General features: G+C 37.5%; 1 protein-coding gene across 6 annotated transcripts in view; it reads right to left on the bottom strand.

Moving 5' to 3' along the window:
* The window catches only part of LOC132119407 (pleckstrin homology domain-containing family A member 7-like), a 156,482-nt gene extending 138,971 nt beyond the window's left edge, over positions 1-17,511 (bottom strand). For 2 of the 6 annotated variants that reach the window (XM_059529328.1, XM_059529337.1), the window contains exons 1-4: positions 17,222-17,510; positions 16,779-16,982; positions 16,594-16,670; positions 16,363-16,420 (exon numbers count right to left, since the gene is read on the bottom strand). In XM_059529328.1, coding sequence (XP_059385311.1) covers positions 16,363-16,420; positions 16,594-16,670; positions 16,779-16,861 — 218 coding nt within the window. In that variant the 5' untranslated portion in view covers positions 16,862-16,982; positions 17,222-17,510. Of the gene's footprint in view, positions 1-16,362; positions 16,421-16,593; positions 16,671-16,778; positions 16,983-17,221 lie in introns of all 6 variants that reach the window. The other 4 variants (XM_059529354.1, XM_059529345.1, XM_059529364.1 and 1 more) reach the window with 4 other exon arrangements.
* Between the last annotated feature and the right edge of the window lie 494 nt (positions 17,512-18,005).

Below are 18,005 nucleotides of genomic sequence, written 5' to 3'. Positions count from 1 at the left end.
TTGGACCCCACAGTATGTCATTTTGAATGCAAGGCAAGTTGCACTATAAATGGCAAAGGGCAGAAGAGGGGAAAGATGATAGGATCTCATCTGTTTGAATTATGAAGGATACTCAATCATGCACATGCATTTGGCACTCACCTGAGTGAGTAATTAAAATCAAACATCACATATGCAGCTCACTAAACCCATTACTGTCCCACAGCCCAAAGGGGACCTTCAGCCATTAGCAAGGTGGCAGCCTCCTCCATATCCGTGCTGAATAAGCCGCTAATTTATAAGTAATTAAACAGCAAATGAGAGGTTATGAAGCAATTACTCCTACAAATACGTGACATAAAAACACATTATTCAAATTATATACCGTTTCCTGTAATAACACTACTTTAAATGTTTTAAACTTTCCGGAAATTAAAAGGGATTCATTTTCTCCTTTCCAACTTTGTAAAATAAAACAAAGTCATATGGTAACTCTGGAAATGGGGACTGAAACTCTAAGTAAAATTGCTTGTTTTTCTTTTTTCCCAATTTAATATAGTTTTTTTTTTTTTAAGTTTCATAAAAAAAAAAAAGAAATCTGATGTCAATGATGCCAAAATATGGTACTTTAGAGGAAGCAAAAAAATCTGACCATTTATACAAAATTCAAATGGCCAACATGAAAATTTTTAATTGTTTAACATTGTGTGTGATCCTAAAGTAAAATAGAAATTCAAGTTTTTCAGGAGTAAAGTGACATATTTACTTTATTAGTTACCTAGAAAGAATTGGTAACATTTCTATAATTATTTTTTTAATTGTTCTAAATAAGAAATCATTCCAGGTTTCCAGGTTAACAAAGTTTTTTCTGTGTGGTCTCAAACTTTTGGACCCCACTGAATTTCTCATGCTTATCATTAAATCAGCCTTGAGTTGCCCTCCACTGACATCTGATGTCTGGAAAAACAAGAAAGTTGCAGATCTATACTCTTGGATGCCATGATGAAATCTTGGCAAATGAAATCCCAAATGCTTCCTTGATAAGCTTACTTATACTCATCATCTGAATGCAAACACCTAACCATTCAGACAAACCATTGGGTTACAAGTGCTTACTGTTTTGTCTCATCTGCAAACTCGACCTTCACCTCCGTGATGCATCAGGCAGAATACAGCTGATAAAACACATAAGGCTTTTTTGACACTTAAAAAAGAAGATCTGTCAATGCCAAAAATTGTTTGTGTAGTTATCTGACAGCAGGAGATAGGAAATGAATCATCCGACAATATTCTGCTCAAAGCCCTTGACTTAGCCTCTACTGTCATACAGTCTTTCCAAGGAGATGAGTTAATCACAATTATTACTGAATCATTTTCATTCTCACATCCAACAGTGTCAATATACAGTAGAATCATTATGACGTTAAATTTAAGTCCCACAACCTTGAAATTGTTTTGAATTTAGTTTCTTCAGATTGTAAATACGCAACATCTAATTTTAATTTGGCAGAAACATATATCTGGAACATTTGTATAATTAAAGATTTTAGTGTGTGTCTATCAATTTCATATTAAAAGATAAACTTTAAAGGTGCCAAAATAAGTTCAGACGTCATATTAACATCCTGAATCCGTTTTTGAGCACCGCATTTTAAACTTAATCCACATTAAGTGTGAAATAAACAGATAATGGTTCCATTTAGAAACTATATGATATATTAATCATTGCCATAGCCTTAATGGATTTCACAGCATCCTTTCGAAATTATAGTCATAACCATAACTTAAACAGAAGTTTATTGGCTATCCAGTTAAGCTGTGGCAATATTGAGCAATAATAATAAAATCATGACTGCTTTAGATCATCCTTAGAATAAAGCAATTTAGTAATTTGGTAATTAATGATCCTTTGTTAAATATAATCTGCTGAGTCGACATCTTCCTGTCAATAAATCCGTTCAAGGGAATTATAGAGTTGTATGGTACTCACCACTTATTTGGCCTTGAAGACCTAAGGACACGCCACAAAAAACACAACTATGCACAAGTGCTATCTTCAGTTTCCCTTATGTATATGCCTCAAGAAGGTCAGGACATCTGAAGATGAACTTTATCCACAAATGGTTATTCTCTCCTCCTTTATGTAACTTCTGGCACCTGCTCCGGGCATCCAAAAAGACTAATAGTTCTGAGCCTCGCAGCTATCTAAAGTCACTTAAATGTAACTGAAGGTATGTGCCAAAAATATCCCGATGCTAATTGCTCATATGACGTCTTTTTGCTCCACGCTCTTCAAACCCCCCAGCCTGTCTGTAGAGGTTGTGGAGTGTGGAGTTGGATGGGGGAAATTAGTGCTGGATCAGCCTGAACTGAGCCGCCCCCAGTCACCCAGAGTCAGCCCGTCAGCACCTTCTCAATCTCCCTTGTGAGCCTCCACAGGATGAGAGGAACAGAAAACTGGTCTCATCCCTAAATTGAGTAGAGAATGAAGGGTCTGACCATACGTCCCCCATCCTCAGTGGCCTCAGGTTACACCTGCTGCAGGGTTATCCATAGTGTGCTGCTTCAAATCAGCAGTAACTGATGAGCTTGCTGTCCGGATGCAACTAGAACACGCATCTGTCACTGCCCTCAGGTTTATCTGCCACTGAGCTGATCAACTGATGCAGAACAGAGGAATCCAAATTCTGCATTAAAAAGTACTTGTGACCCGCAAAAGAAATTGTAAAATAAACCAATACCTTCTATATAATGTGGAGAGAACATCTGTTTGCATTCCTATTTATCTCAACAAAACATCCTGGAAGTCCTACTGTCTTTGCTCATCTGCACAACTATAAAAACTATAAAAGCCAACTATAAAAGCCATGTGAATAATAAATAAATATAATCAATAATAATAATAATAAAACAATCCTGACAATAACATCCCCCCACAATAACACTGATATATAACATAATATAATATAATTTTAGAAATCATTCAAATATGCAGATTTGGTGCGCAAGAAACATTTCTTGTCATTACAGCTAAAAACTAGCAGTGCTGCTTTATTTTTTGTGGAAACAGTGATATTTTTCCAGAATTCTCTGATTAATAGAAAGTTCAAAAGAGCAGCATTTATTTGAAATAAACCTTAGTGTAATATTATAAATTACAATATTATAAATGACAAGTTTGATCCATTTAATGCACCAGTGCTGAAAAAAAATATTAATTTCTTAAAATAAATCTATCTATCTTACTGACCCCAAATTTTTCAATAGTAATTTAATTTACATAGTTAATTCTGAATGTCAAAGGAGAAAAACGCTTTTTGTTCCAAACGTTGTAGTTCCAAGCATTTACCTGCAGGGGTCACACTAACCCATTTAGCTTTGACACCTTGATATAATATTGAAAAGGGGATTAATCAAAACCGAAATAAAATAAAAATTCAAAAGAAGGAACTCAGATCAATTATTTAAAAAAAGATGGACTTGTTAAAATGCATCACTGCACTAGGCCAGAGATTAAAAAACAGGACAGACATGATAAAAAAGTAGATGGTCTACTATCAGTCATGTAAACATTATAGGATAGGCAGAAAGAAAGAGAAATAGAAAAATTCAAGATTATCCGAGATTACTTTTTAGGGTATGGGGAAAACACAGGTTAACTCTATTTTGATTTCAGTAAATTGGATATAAATTATAAATGAGCAAAAGGGCAAAGCCTCCTCAAGCTGTCCATTTAAATCCTGAATAAGAGTGGGTCCATTGAAAGGGAACTAATCTCCCCTCTCTGGGGCTGTCCACGTGTGACCTATGAAAGTCAAAGAGTCAACAGCATTCCCTGGTGGTTGTCTTGAGCACAGCAGAATGTTACTACATTCCACACCGCAGCTCTCACGCTGCTCTGGTCCGGCAGATGATCATTGACTTGGACAGAAATAACTTCATTCTCTCACCGTAGATATTTGTTCCAGGCTTTAATGTGGGCAAGGTGGGTAACTGCCGTAGCTAATGCTGGGGTTATTTGTCCTGTGATCAGTCCAGGCAGACTGAGTTCAGAATGTAAGTGTGGGTTAAAGCTGATGGACCTGAGAGAGCTACTGACATACACTGCATGGCTATAATTAGAAATATAAATTGCCATAATCAATGTCACCATTACAGCTTGTTCTAGTAAGAAGAGCAGTCAAACTTGATAATGTATGGATAGATGTAGTATGCCAAACAAAGACAGTATGTTACTGTTAAATGTTCTCCACAATAAGCACAGAAAAGCGCATAGTGAAAATAAGTACCAATGTAATGTTTTTTTTATTTTTTTATTTTTATATATTAAGTAGCAACATTTCAACACTGATAATGTGTTTTTTGAGCAACTGAAAAAAATTTTTTTACTTGGTTATTATCACTACTCTTCACACTTCACTTTGTAATTCTTCCCACACAATCTGTGCTAGAGACATAAATAATAATTCTAATACTGTGGCTTGATGAGGCGTGGTATTACTTTAAGCAATCAGACTTAACATTGTCACCTGGTGGACAATAAAATAGACAAAAAAAGGAGACATCAGTTATGGACTAGAACTAGAGCAGTGTTGAGCCAGTATTACAAAGGAGCATGAGCTCACCAAAAATGTATAAAAATTATTATTATTATTAATATAGCCTTGAAAAATGCACTATTACATGCAGTACTCACAGTGCCCTATGCAATTACAACTCCGATTTCATTCAGAAAAATGTACAAATCTAGTTCTGTTCATTATAATGTGACAAACAACATGACTGGGGTTTTAATAAATAGCATAGCATGCAATTTAACAGCAGGCTGATCGCTTCAACTCAAAATGCATGTCTTAGTGCGGTTGTCTGTTTTTGAACATTTGTCCAAGTTCACTGCTCGCTGTGGAGCCTTGTGGTCATGGGCAGAAGCTCTGCCATACAAATCTAGACATGCATGCTTATACTCGCTGATAGTGAAGTGAAGTGAAGTTTACATTCAGCCAAGTATGGTGACCCATACTCAGAACATTTAACCCATCCAAAGTGCACACACACACAGCAGTGAACACACACCCAGAGCAGCTGGCAGCCATTTATGCTGCGGCGCCCATGGAGCAGTTGGGGGTACAGTGCCTTGCTCAAGGGCACGTAAGTCATGGTATTGCCAGCCCGAGATTCAAACCCACAACCCTAGGGTTAGGAGTCAAACTCTCTAACCACTAGGCCACGACTTCCCGATTTTGGGACTTTCATGATTGGAGAAGACATGTATGCTTCCTCAGCCTTCTGAGATGTCCATTTTCTTGTTTAGAGAAGTATCGTTGACTCAGCATAACTGTACTGCTAATACTGATTGGTTCATTTTTCTCCTCTCAGCTTCCTAGAACCAATTATCAGATGCTTTGAGGAAAAGGCTGTTGTTCCTACAACACACTGCCAGCGAGAACTCTGTAAATCATGTTTTTAAATCACTCCAATACAGGACACAGCACTACAAAACACTAAAGTCCTGCCCCAACAACAACTCACTTGCAGGAACACTGCTCTCTCAAATGTTACTTGGATAAATCCCAGGTAGCAAAAGGAAATTAATGTTTTTCTAGATAGATGACCTTCCTAAGAAGGTCACCTGCCTCCTCTGACAATAAATACAGACTATTTATGGTATCAAAATCTTAAAAACCTTATTTGGAAATGTTGTTCACACTTCTGAAAAACATTCGATACAAAAACATAATCTGCACCTTTTGTATAAAAACACCACGTACAGCCCAGCCATTTGGATTAAACTAAATATTTGAGGCTTTTCTTCAAACACGCACCCATAAGACTGTAAAGATCATAGTTCGATAACAAAACCCCAAGTATTAGCCAGTGGAATTTCCTTTTCCTTAAAAAAAAAAAAAGAAAAAAAGAAAAGAAGGCCAGCTTCATGCTCTGAAAAACAGAATTCCTCATTCTAAACCCCGCAGACTGAAATGGCTGGAGCAGAGGAGAAAATACATTGTTTACACGCTCAAGTCATCTCAGCAACTCCTTTTATGTGTAAAGTTAAGGCGAAAGAAAACTGCAGTTCTGCAGTCAAGTCCATTTGCTGAATCTCTCTTGACAAAATACTGCAGGAGGCCTGACATCTGTATTCAGTTAGAGAAAAATATAACAACTTTCCAGCACTAGGCTTTTTGGGTCAACGTCAGTGTTTTTTTATTTATTTATTATTATTATTATTATTGTTGTTGTTGTTGTTGTTGTTGTTAACTAATACTGAAACTATTTTTTTAAAAATTGTTTCCATTAATCAAAATAAAGTGGAAATAAAGCAGAAAAACCATATATATAAAATATAATATATAAACTAAAAAATAAATACTAAAACTGAAAGACAAATGAAACAAAATTACAAAAACTTTAACTACAATTGAAATAAACTCAAAATAAATAAAAAGCTCAATCAAAATATTAAAGAAAAACACTATAAAGGAATATAAAACAACTAGCAAATAAGGCAAAATGAGAAATAATCATTCATAGATTCTGAGAGTTCGCCATCAACAGAACAGATTAATTCTGATCCTTCTACCACAGCTGTTTACTTTGCCCTTGAGTATTAAAACTATTAACCTACTGTGTATAATATCCTCATACCTTTCCTCTTCTGATGTAGTTTCATCCTCTTCCTCTCTGATAGTTTCCAGTTGAGTCTCTGTCTCCTTACGATCAACATCCTTCTTGTTTACACGGCCCAGTGGCAGGCAGCTGCATGAGGTACCCATGTTGGCATTGACTCTAGCATCTCTACGGCCCCTGTGTCTGCTGTTTCTCCGGGTTACAAACTTTCTCATGTAGTACGACTTGCATGGTTACATCTCAGACACATTTATGAATTCAGTGTGGGCTGGAGGGTTAAATACGACAAGTCAAACTGCATCTGACTGAATGGTCCCGGTGACATACTGCAAAACATAAGCAGCCACTGTCCCCTCTCTCAATCCCTTCATTGTCTTTTCTCTGTCCTTTCCCTTCGTCAATGCTCTGTTATTACAGCCAGTCCCATTTGTTTCAACTAACACAAACAATGTGTTTTTAGCCTGTCATGGCTTTCATCTGTCTTGGAAGATGTGACGGTACCATGGCACTTTGTATCTGGTGCCTACTTCTTTCTCAAAGGAAGTGACATACGGTGTCTGGACAATATGGATTGCTTGAGGCTACAATACAACAGTTGTAAGCAGAAAATCAGCACAACTGTTCTCCTACGCTCCAGATTAGATCAGAATGTGGCTGAGAGCTACTCTCTGGCAAGTCATTTTAACTGGACTGGGTACTCCAAGGATGTGCGTGATTCATTTGGATTTCAGAATATGAATTGAATTTAGGTAGCAAAGGACGCTGAAAAATTGTTAACAATGTGACGCCATCAAATATATGTTTATATGTTGAGTAAAATCATTTTATAAATACAATACCATTCAGATCTAGGGTCAGTAAGTTTAATTACTCAATTAGTTTAAATAATTTTAATTCATTTATTTTTAATACTTTAACACATTAAATTGATCAAAAGTGATAGTAAAACATTTATAATGTTCCAAAAAAGAGTCTATATCATATAAATGTAGTTCATCTGAATTTTCTGTATCACGGTTTTCACAAAAGTATTGAGCAGCACAACTGTTTTCAGCATTAATCATAAGAAATGTTTTTTTTTTTTAAACACTAAATTGGCATATTGAAATTGGCTGTATTTACTGTATTTTTGATCAGATAAATACTGGATGAAGTTCTCTATTCCAATTTTCATGTCAATATTTATTTTTAAAAAGTTATCTGAAAGCCATACAGAGTTATTTGAAAATACTGAGAACATACCGTGATGCACACTGTGAAGAAAGCATTTATATATCAGGAAATTAATAGGCATAGTCAGACAAAATCAATAATGTATATAATTAAATAAATAATCAAAAATAAATATTTTATGCTGCAAAACTTATAAAATTAGTGAAAATCCTCAATTTGTGAGACTCCATTTATCTTCCTGTCATTCTGATTCAAATTCCAATTCAACCTCCTGTGAAACATGGCCAATTCAATTGTAATTCCTGCTCATGAATGGAAAGGAAGCCAATTCTTACATCTGGCCCAACCCTGGACTTCTCAAGACAATCAGTCACGGCTGGATTCATAAGCATACCCCCGCTGTTGCTGGTGAGATACAAATAACGCGATATCCACAAGATAAATGATTCATGCTGCAGGTAGTTCAAAAGGAGCACTTCTCTTTTTTTCTCATGAACAGTTCGGTCCACTGCGGCTCCACTGCGCACAGCCCCCACCGCAACAGAAAAACATTAAGCAGTCCCGTCACAGCGAAAGGCTCCTGCCTCACTGAAAAACGCAGCATAATCACTTTATCCCCTATTCTCTTCAGAGAAAGAGGGTAAGGGGGAGAGAGAAAGAGAGAGAGGTAACACTGGCACAAACATGCTGTCTCATAATGCCTCATGCGTATGCTGAAAAACATCTGAGGGATCAAACAGAACTAGTGAACAAGTCAAGACACTACGCATTTCAAATCAATCTAACTGAAGTAAACATCTGCTATGAGTAAGCATCCATCCTATGTAAACATTATAGTATGAAACAGCTGACTGAGAGAAGCCAAAAAGAGCTACTGCACCTATAATATTTGCAATACTTTGCTTTCGCTGCAATATTTTGTCTGACATACTGTAACGAAGCACAACCACTACTCGGCACTGAGGTGGACTACAAAAGTGAGCCAATCACATGTAGGGATTACACAAACACAGGTCAGTGGAGCAGAGGTCATGTAAAGGTCACGGACATTCATAGTATTCCTGACATGGCCTAAAAAAGTCCAACAATGCTTAGCTATAACAAAAATCACACACTGACAGAAAATAAACCAAGTAACTTTAAAAGTGAGGTTGTATATACCTAGTAATAAAATGATGAAGTGTTTATATGACTCTTTATGCTTTCTCTAAACACTCTGGAGGGCATTATTTGTTAAAGGGGCAACATTATTCAGTTCAGTAAAAGAAGATAATGAAAGCAATTAGAAATATATTTTTAAAGACTTAACAAAAATTTGCCTGAAACAATCAAAGTTTCTAAAAAATTTCCTTTTTTTAAAACACATGGGAGCTCTTGGATTTCATAAAAAATATCTACATTTGTGTTCAGAAGATGAACAAAGATCTTACACATTTGGAACAACATGGAAGTGAGTAATTAATGACCAAATGTTCATTTTTGGTTCAAGGCAGAATAGTAATAATACTGAAAAACTAGTATTTGCACAGGAACTATTTTGTGAATTTTTTTCCTAAATACACCCCATACTATCAATTCTCAATAGCATCAAGTCTAATCTCAAGCATAATTTATTAACTCTGAACTGTGAAGAAACTCTGGATGTTTTGGGCCATTCCAATAGGTCTCTAGATTAAATTAAACAAAATATCTAGAGTAAAGAACGCTATTAATATCCAAAACATGACAGTTGACCTCAAAAACACTTAGCTGTAGACTGTTCTGCAGAGTGAGTGGTTCTCCACTTTATTTCAAAGCGATGTGACAGCAGGTAATGTACCCTGACTCTACACCATCAGAAAATAAAAAGTCAAAAGGTAATTTGCAGGATGAGTGAGCTTTGCCTCTGAAATAAAGGTATGGGACTGCTTAAAAACACATATCCACAGGAACAGTGACACGTGGAGGGGGATTGCTGGTTTGGCACAAATGCTGCTCCACTGACATTGCTGGGAGATGGTGCCTCTAGGAAAATCCATCCTCTTTAATCAACATTTAAAGTGTTTTGCCTCCACTCTACCGAAACACATCATGGTTAATTAACTGACGGCGTCCTAAGAACTGCAGGAGACTGAATAGTGGTGGGTGGGCTCAACGCACCGTGAGCGGATCTAAAGAGAAAGGGCAATTGAGGTAAAATACCAAAAACTGAAATTCTACATTTTTTCCCAAGAGTTCCAACTGTGGGAGTGTCGGAGAGCTGGTGTTTGGGAATCTAACTCTCTGTATGCGGTCAGTTTAGGGCTACAGTCTCATGGAAATACAACACTTCCACTGCAGCTCCAGTGGGATGTAAACCCAAATGACAAAAAGGATATTGTCCCAATAGGACACCATTGTGTCTAAGTGCCTTTGGGGAGATCTAGAATTGCACAAAATCAGTACAGAATTACTTTTCTAAATATCCATTGGCTTTTTGGGTCAGAAAAACTGGGAAATCCACATTGCACAAGGAAAACAAACTTTTCCTATCCACTGGTGTGTAAAGTAAATCAAATAAAAATCTTAATAATCAGAAGTGAACAAATATATATATATATATTTTTTTTTCCTTTCCAAAAAAAAAAAAAAACTACTGATCACAAATGTTTTAATGGTAGTGTATATTCTCAAGAGGAGGCTATATTTCTCCTGCAACAGGGCTTATGTACTGTAAATGAGTTTGATTTTACTATGGCGCTCACACTCAACAGTCCCGCCATTGTTTTGCCTCCTCTTATTTCCAAAAACCTGCTGCACAAGCAGCGGCTGTTGTCACGGCAGCGACATGTAGACTTGGCCTGAGCTCAGGCTGTTGGATGAACAGTGAAGTGAAAGAAGGGGGTCTGGAGTGGGAGGGCTTCTCAAACAGAGTCAACATGGACCTTATCACCAGAGATATTCATTTTTAATTTGATGTGAATGAAACCGTCTGTTCAATAGTTAGTAATGAAAATACACCTTTCCAAAGAAACATTGATGTGAAAATCAAACAACTTTAGCTAGAACAATTTCTATTCAAGGTAACCTGAGAAACTTGTTTTGAGAGAAAATAATAAAGTAACCAACTGAAGAACTGGCACAAGAACCTATCAAACTCAAGCAAGCAAACTTGATCATAATATTCTATCTCGCTTCTGTTACAGTAAACAGTTTCCCATGGCTCTGCCAGATTTTGATATAACATTGCCTACCCAGAACATTCAGCCACCTCACAATTATATAGCCCAAGTAAGCAACCCAGCACTACTTATCAATGAAACTTTTTATCATTTATTCTCTCAATCTGACAACTGAATTTTACTGAAGTCCTCCTCAGACCCACACATTAATTAAGTTCGATCCCACCTCATGGACATTTGCAGATCCCATTGATCATAAACACAGCTCCAAGGCTTCCTACCATTGGCCATTTAAGTCAAAAGTAATTTAGGCAATATTTCAAACATTTAACCCATGGGGGGAAATCGACCAACGGCAGCAGTTTAGGGGTGTTTTCACATATAGTAAGTAGCCCAATTCCATGGAAAAACATGGACTTGACAACCCTGCATCAAACATGAGCAAATAAAGTCAGAACTTCAATTTACAGGTGCTAACACAATTTCAACAATCATTCAGGAGGACAAGAGACAATAAAGAGAATGTTGAAATACTGCCAATTTTCATTCATAAGCCAAGGACTAAACAACGCTTTAACTATAGGATATCACAGTATGCACTAATTAAGACCTCTGTCCCCTGACTGTCCTAGTAAAGACTCTCTTAGTTGTGAACCTGCCAATATTAGCCCTTGGTAAGATGAAGGACAGACAGTCACTCTGATAAACAACACTGACTCTCAAACCCTTCTGAAAAGCTGCTGAAGCGAGACAGATGTAGAGTGGAAAGGACATTTCTGCACATGCACCATTCCTCACACGGCTGATCGTCCAGGCTGGAGCAGAGGCCTGCTGAGACCTCCTGCCATTCTCTATCGGAGGCTCCAATGCAGGCTATAGAGATGAATCACTTTGACTCTTTATGACTCAGCCAAACCCTTCTGATGTACACAGAGTTCAATAAAGCATCCCTCACGCTCAGCTGACCTTTGTGGACCTTTCTGTGATCATTTGTCATGAGTCACAACCTTCTAATACAGTCACATAGGTCATTCCACAAAACAGGTGTATTGTGTATTGTGAACTATAGGAAAAGAATTAAATGTTTTTAAAAAAACGTCACTAATACTTACCAAGGCTGCATTACAAATACAGTAAAACTGTAATGTTGTGAATTATTATTACAAATTAAATACCTGTTTTCTATTTTATTATATTTTATAGTGATTTATTCCTGTGATATCAAAGCTGAATTTTCAGCAGTCATTACTCCAGTGTGGTTCCTCAGAAATCAATCTATTATGCAAATATCAATTAATTATTTTTGTATTGTACATACAATATTATATATGTACAAGACCACAAACACCTCTTAAAAAGTACTACAGTATCTTCATATCAATTGCATAATATTAAACCTAACAGATAAAAATCTGCTTAAATTTTTTTTTTTATTATTTATTTTATCGACTCAGGGTCCACCTTCAGTCGTCTCTCCTGCATACAGTGATGGAGAACATGTGTCTCTGTATTGGCAGCAATCTCTCAAAATGAGTGGGAACATCTGAGATGCTTTCCTTCCATTCATATCACTTAATTAGATGAATGATGGATGTGTACAGACACTGAGTAAATCCATTAGCTATACATTTTATGGGACTTATTAAATGTTTGGCATAATTCAAGCCTGCAGTATATCAAATATAATTTGGATAATAATCCAGTATGCCGGATACAGAGCAGTCCCTCATGAACCACAAAAATAATAATCACATCAGCAGAAATTATGGTCTGCGCGTGCCTAATGTAACCCAAGCGTGCTTTGTCTCAAGGACAGTTGAAGCATCGCTCTCTCCCTATTCCCTACTGCTCCACATTTAACAGCATTCAGTACTCTACACTATGCTGTCTATAGCCATTAAATGTTGATTTATAAAATTACAAGAGGATAACAGAAAAAATATATTTTTTTTAAAGTTTGAGTGAAGTAGTGCACAGACTGCACACACAGTAACTTACGACTGCCAGTTTTGACACAAATGGTGCATGCTAAATTCTTTGGCATAAGTGAGTCAAATAACCACAGACAGTAAGCAATGCAATTTAAACCACAAAATGGACAGATTAAAGGGCTGGAAAGGCACTCACCATACCTAAAAAGGCAGAAATAGGCAACTGCAGCCTTTCCCCTTTTTTAGCATTCTTTAACTAAAATTACTATCAGCCCCGTTTTCTAGCCTGTTAACACAAAATGACACAAAGACATGTCCAGCAGGATCAAAACAGGAACCGTAATGTCATTTAGCCCACAAATAAGTGCATTACTTTACAGTCTTGACATTTCAGCTCTCTAAGACCACTGAGCTACACTGTTCAGTATTTGACTGTGCCCAGACGCAGCACAATGAGTCCCTTCACATGGCCCACAATAAAACTGTCAGCAATAACACATTTCTAAAATCATTTTCTTTGACCTTTAAAACACCCCCTCTCACTATAGCAGCTTTGACTAGATGCAGTTTTCTGGCCAGACACCAGTGGAGCATTGAACTAACAAATAAACAGCTTTATGGGAAAGTGGTGCTTTTTAGATGCAAAGCACAGAGCAAGACACTAAATGCATTCTGGATTGCGCGGACTACATGGGTGGCGTTTTGAGATAACTTGGGTGATTGCCATGATATTCCCAAAGGAAGATCTGTCAGATGTTGTGGCTCCCTGATATTTTGGCATCTGTGTGAAATGAGACTTAAGTTGGATAAAACAACTTAATGAGTAATACAGAGGAACAATACATCACAAAGCAATGTTAATAATAAAACTGGGTTACCAAAAGCACCATCCAACAGGACAATCTTCATCAGCCCTGTTCCATCACTACAGGATTGTGCACTTTATATTTACTCTGGTGAATGAATTCAAGAGCTCTCCAAAGCTAATACTGAAAATAAGCCACAAGTAAATATTCGTTTTACTGCAATCCTGCAACAAGTAATTGTGCAGAGGCAAAAACAGGCTCTGTTACCATTTAAACACAAATCCGTAAGGGGAAAAATCTTATCTAGTAGCTTCACATTGCCTCTTATTCACTCCTGCTGCCCCAATTAGTTTGTTAATATTGCATTGTGCAGCATAAAGTGCAATTACATTGGCTGTTTACTGGCAGCTGTCGCGTTGATTTCTCAATTTAATTAAACAAGAGAGCATGCAAATGATTTACAGAAGTACTGTAAACAAACTAATAATCAGTCAGGCAAAAAAACATTCTTACAGTATATGTCAGATGGAGCAATTCATACAGTGAAGCACAGTTAATGGCAAGATGCATTGGCTACAATGATGGTAATCTGGTTGTGGTTTCCACATTAGCGGAGCCAAATGGGTAAAGTGGCTTTGGAGAGCAAAGCCACCATGAATTGGGTGTGTGATCGCACCATACATCTCTGTCATTCCACGGGCATATGGGCACATACACACGTTCAGACAGGGTACAACATCCGCTAAATGGGGAAGGTTAAGGTCCAGCACTTTGTCATACATGAGAAGAATTTTAATGGGAAAATCCATTCTGTCTTGCTGGGCAATGCCCTTCATTTCCTCCATCATTGGGCACAGAGAGAGGTAATGGGCTGCATGGGTGACTATAAACAGTAGTGAGGGCTCTATAATTAACTAGCATTGCTGCAAAGACAATGGTAAAAGATTCTGCTAACTGTCACATTTAAGCTCTCTTTGTCATAATATACCTTAGATCAAAGAACCAGATCTCCTTGCCATTATCAACTGCAATCTAAAGTCTTCCAAGTCAACTAGACAGGTAAAGCTAGAATACAAAACTTCAGGGCTAATGCAAGCAATAAGCAAATGTGGTATTGTGTCAATCTAAAATTCTAATAAGGTTAAAAATCATGTTAAAGTAATGAAATGTTTAAATAATGTAATACTGAAATATTTCCCATATTCCATATTGAATACAATCCATTTCAGAGGAAAGACTGAAAATAGAATCTACTGGTTCCAAGGGAAATCATCTTTCAGAGCATGAGCTGGTTCATTAATACAAAAGTATTTATTACAATTACACAAAATTATCTTGGGAAACATTACATAGGGAACAGCTGCAATGTTCACAACATTTAATTGCAGGGAGGATATTACATATTATGCGTTCATTTCTGTGCTATTCATGCTACCAAAGCATCTCTAGAACAACTTTTTTTCTTAAAACTGATCACACCTGAAAGTAAGAATACAATGTCAAGATCAATGTTAAAAAAAAATCACTGACAGGCTGTGCCAAGCCACATATTGTCAAATTCAGGAGATACAGGCATCGTGCTATACAGCAGCACTGACCACAGCCCCCGCAGATCTCCAATACTCTCACTATTATTACCACCAATTTTATGGGATTGCATTCTCTCTAAGTTCTGCCTGCCACCATCATTGAAAATGATTAGTGTCCTAGCAGCTTTTTTTTTCAGGCAGCTCCCTAAGCAGTACTTCTCTCTCTGCCACAGTCTACTTCATCTCACTTCTGCTGCTCACTATCTGCCCATGAGTCTCCTCATCTGCTGGACATGGTGGAGATGGATGTTGACGAATAGATGGATTCACTGATTACTGTATGTGCAAACAGAGAGATAGACAGAGACATAGACAAACTAGCATTTTTTGCATTTTTTTAAAAGAACAATATACATTTCTAAATATGTTTTATAAATATTTGTATTATTTTACCTTGGTATCAAATTAAAAAAATATATATTTAACTGCTGGGAAAACATTAACGTCTGAGGGAACGATAATAAATTTGAAACCTTTGTCTCTTCTGAGTGCCATAATAAATCGCTCTGTATTTTATTTCAAGTTGTGGAAGTGCTAACGATTGTGTGTGTGTGTGTGTGTGTGTGTGTGTGTGTGTGTGTGTGTGTGTGTGTGTGTGCGTGTTGAGCAAATCAGAATGCAAATATCATATTTGTTACAGAAATGTACTAATCAATAACAGCTTTCCTCTTCTGAGAAATCCAGAAATGTGAGATCTAGATGGATAGATGTAAATAAATAGACAGAAATATGGATGGAAGTGAATATTAAAAATGATGTCCACACTGATGGATGAATAAATAAATGACAATCAGATGGATCAGTGGATGGATAAACTACCAGACGTTTAACTGGACAAACCAATGGACAAACAGACTGATAGCTGGAAATCATTTGCCCGATGTCATTGCCTCACATAATCTACACTGAAGAGCAAATCAGCAATAAACATTAAGTCAAACCTCTGACTGGATTCAGTTATCTGTCTTTTCTTGACTCATGAAGGTACGAGTAGACAGCGGACACTGATCCCTGCGAGAGGCGGGAGTGAGTGAGCGCTCGTTGGGGAGGGCTTTGCAGTTGCACTCGCATCCTCACGGTCTCACAAGGACAAAACCAGAAATTTACTATCGCTTACTTTATAAAGTAGCTGGCGCCTTCCTCGGTGAAGCCCTCTTCCCACCCCCGCGGTAAATCTAAGGGGAGAGACATATTTGGACAATACTCCATTAAGTTGAATGAAACAGAAAGTAGCCAACCATCAATTATGCAGAGGACGTGTTTCCACTGTTCACTTTAAACACACTTACCGCAGTATCCGACTACGGGGTGCAAAGTTTAGACTAGAAAGCATAGTTTACTACCCTACCTGATCGTATCATGTGTCCTGAGTTGACAGGTTCACCAGTGCGGGGATGAAGCCAAGTAGTGCCGCGAGTTTTGTCGCTGGAAAACAGAAACACCTGTTACGAGACCCATCGGAAAAGGTGCGGATTCACCAGAACCACGATAAAAATGCAACGACTGTGATTAAACCCTTCATAGGCTGCCTACTTGATGAAAAAGACCCTGCCATCCCCACACACTCCGTAGGACCAGTGCTCAGGTAGTGTGTCCCGCCCGAGCGGAGCCGCCATGATCCCGGTTTAAAGTGAGAGCTGCGCCGCAGAGTTTCCAGGGAACCGGACAGTCCGATAATCACCACTAGGGCTGCACTGCTGTTAAAGGGGCAGGCCAAACTTGGAGAAAGTCTTTGTCCTAGTTATAAGCCGACAGAAAAGAAAGGGGGTATCATTAATCAGGCGGGATGTTGATGCTGGGAGTGCACACATGTCGCCGACGAAATTCAACCTTTTATTAAAGCAAAGCCAATTCTGTAAGAGTGTAACGTTAACTTCATGCAGATCGAGTTACACTTTGAAAGCATGGTCAGATTAACATTCCCGCAAGTCACACACGCGCATTCTAAAACAGTTGGATAAGCTACTTGTTTATACCTTGTAAGATTTGTATTAAAGCCAGACTGCATTGGACATTTTGTTGTGTTGCGGTCATGACAACAGTCTTCACATATTTGAGCTTTTTGGCAGGTAACACGTAGGCGAACAGTGGCTAATGATTTAAATAACAATAGTAACGTTACAAAGTGAGTGATTATTTTAGTCAGGTTAAACCTGTCTATGAACCTAAAGCTTCTCCTACGTGTTTCCCAGCCAAAAATACCCGACAGAGAAAACATATCTTGCGGAATAAACATTTTTTCTTGAGTCCTAGACATGCTGAGAAAGCCTTGTTGGCTCCCTGCTGACAAAAACAGTGTAAAGTTGCTTTGTTTACACTTTCGCGTCACTCTGTTCGCGCCACTTTTCGTGATCTGCGTCACTGCGTGCGCGTGGGCAGCTGGTCTAATAAGAAAATATTAGTTGTTCTGTTTTGCATGCTTTGAGATGTGCAACGTTTCCCTGTTTGCATTGTTCCTTTGTGTGATGTAACTGAATAAGGGGAAGAAGAAAAAATAAAATATTAGGTAATTTGCTTACCTTTAAATATACCTAGACAGGAATATTATTATTTAGCTACCCAGATATGTTATTAATATTTAATAAATGCTCAGTGGTAGTTGATCATATGCAAGAGCCACTTTAAAAAAGTGTCTACACTGTGTCTCATTTTATATTTTAGCGCACTCAAGATATTGATATTTAAATAAATCTAGTAACTCAAATGTTTATAGTAATTCAAAAAAGGTTTAATTAATTAGCTAGGCCTACATATTTTTAT

This window comes from Carassius carassius, chromosome 3, assembly GCF_963082965.1.
Source record: "Carassius carassius chromosome 3, fCarCar2.1, whole genome shotgun sequence".
Lineage (NCBI taxonomy): Eukaryota > Metazoa > Chordata > Actinopteri > Cypriniformes > Cyprinidae > Carassius > Carassius carassius.
The sequence above is the reverse complement of the archived record's forward strand: the minus strand, read 5'-3'. Positions and strand labels throughout refer to the sequence as shown.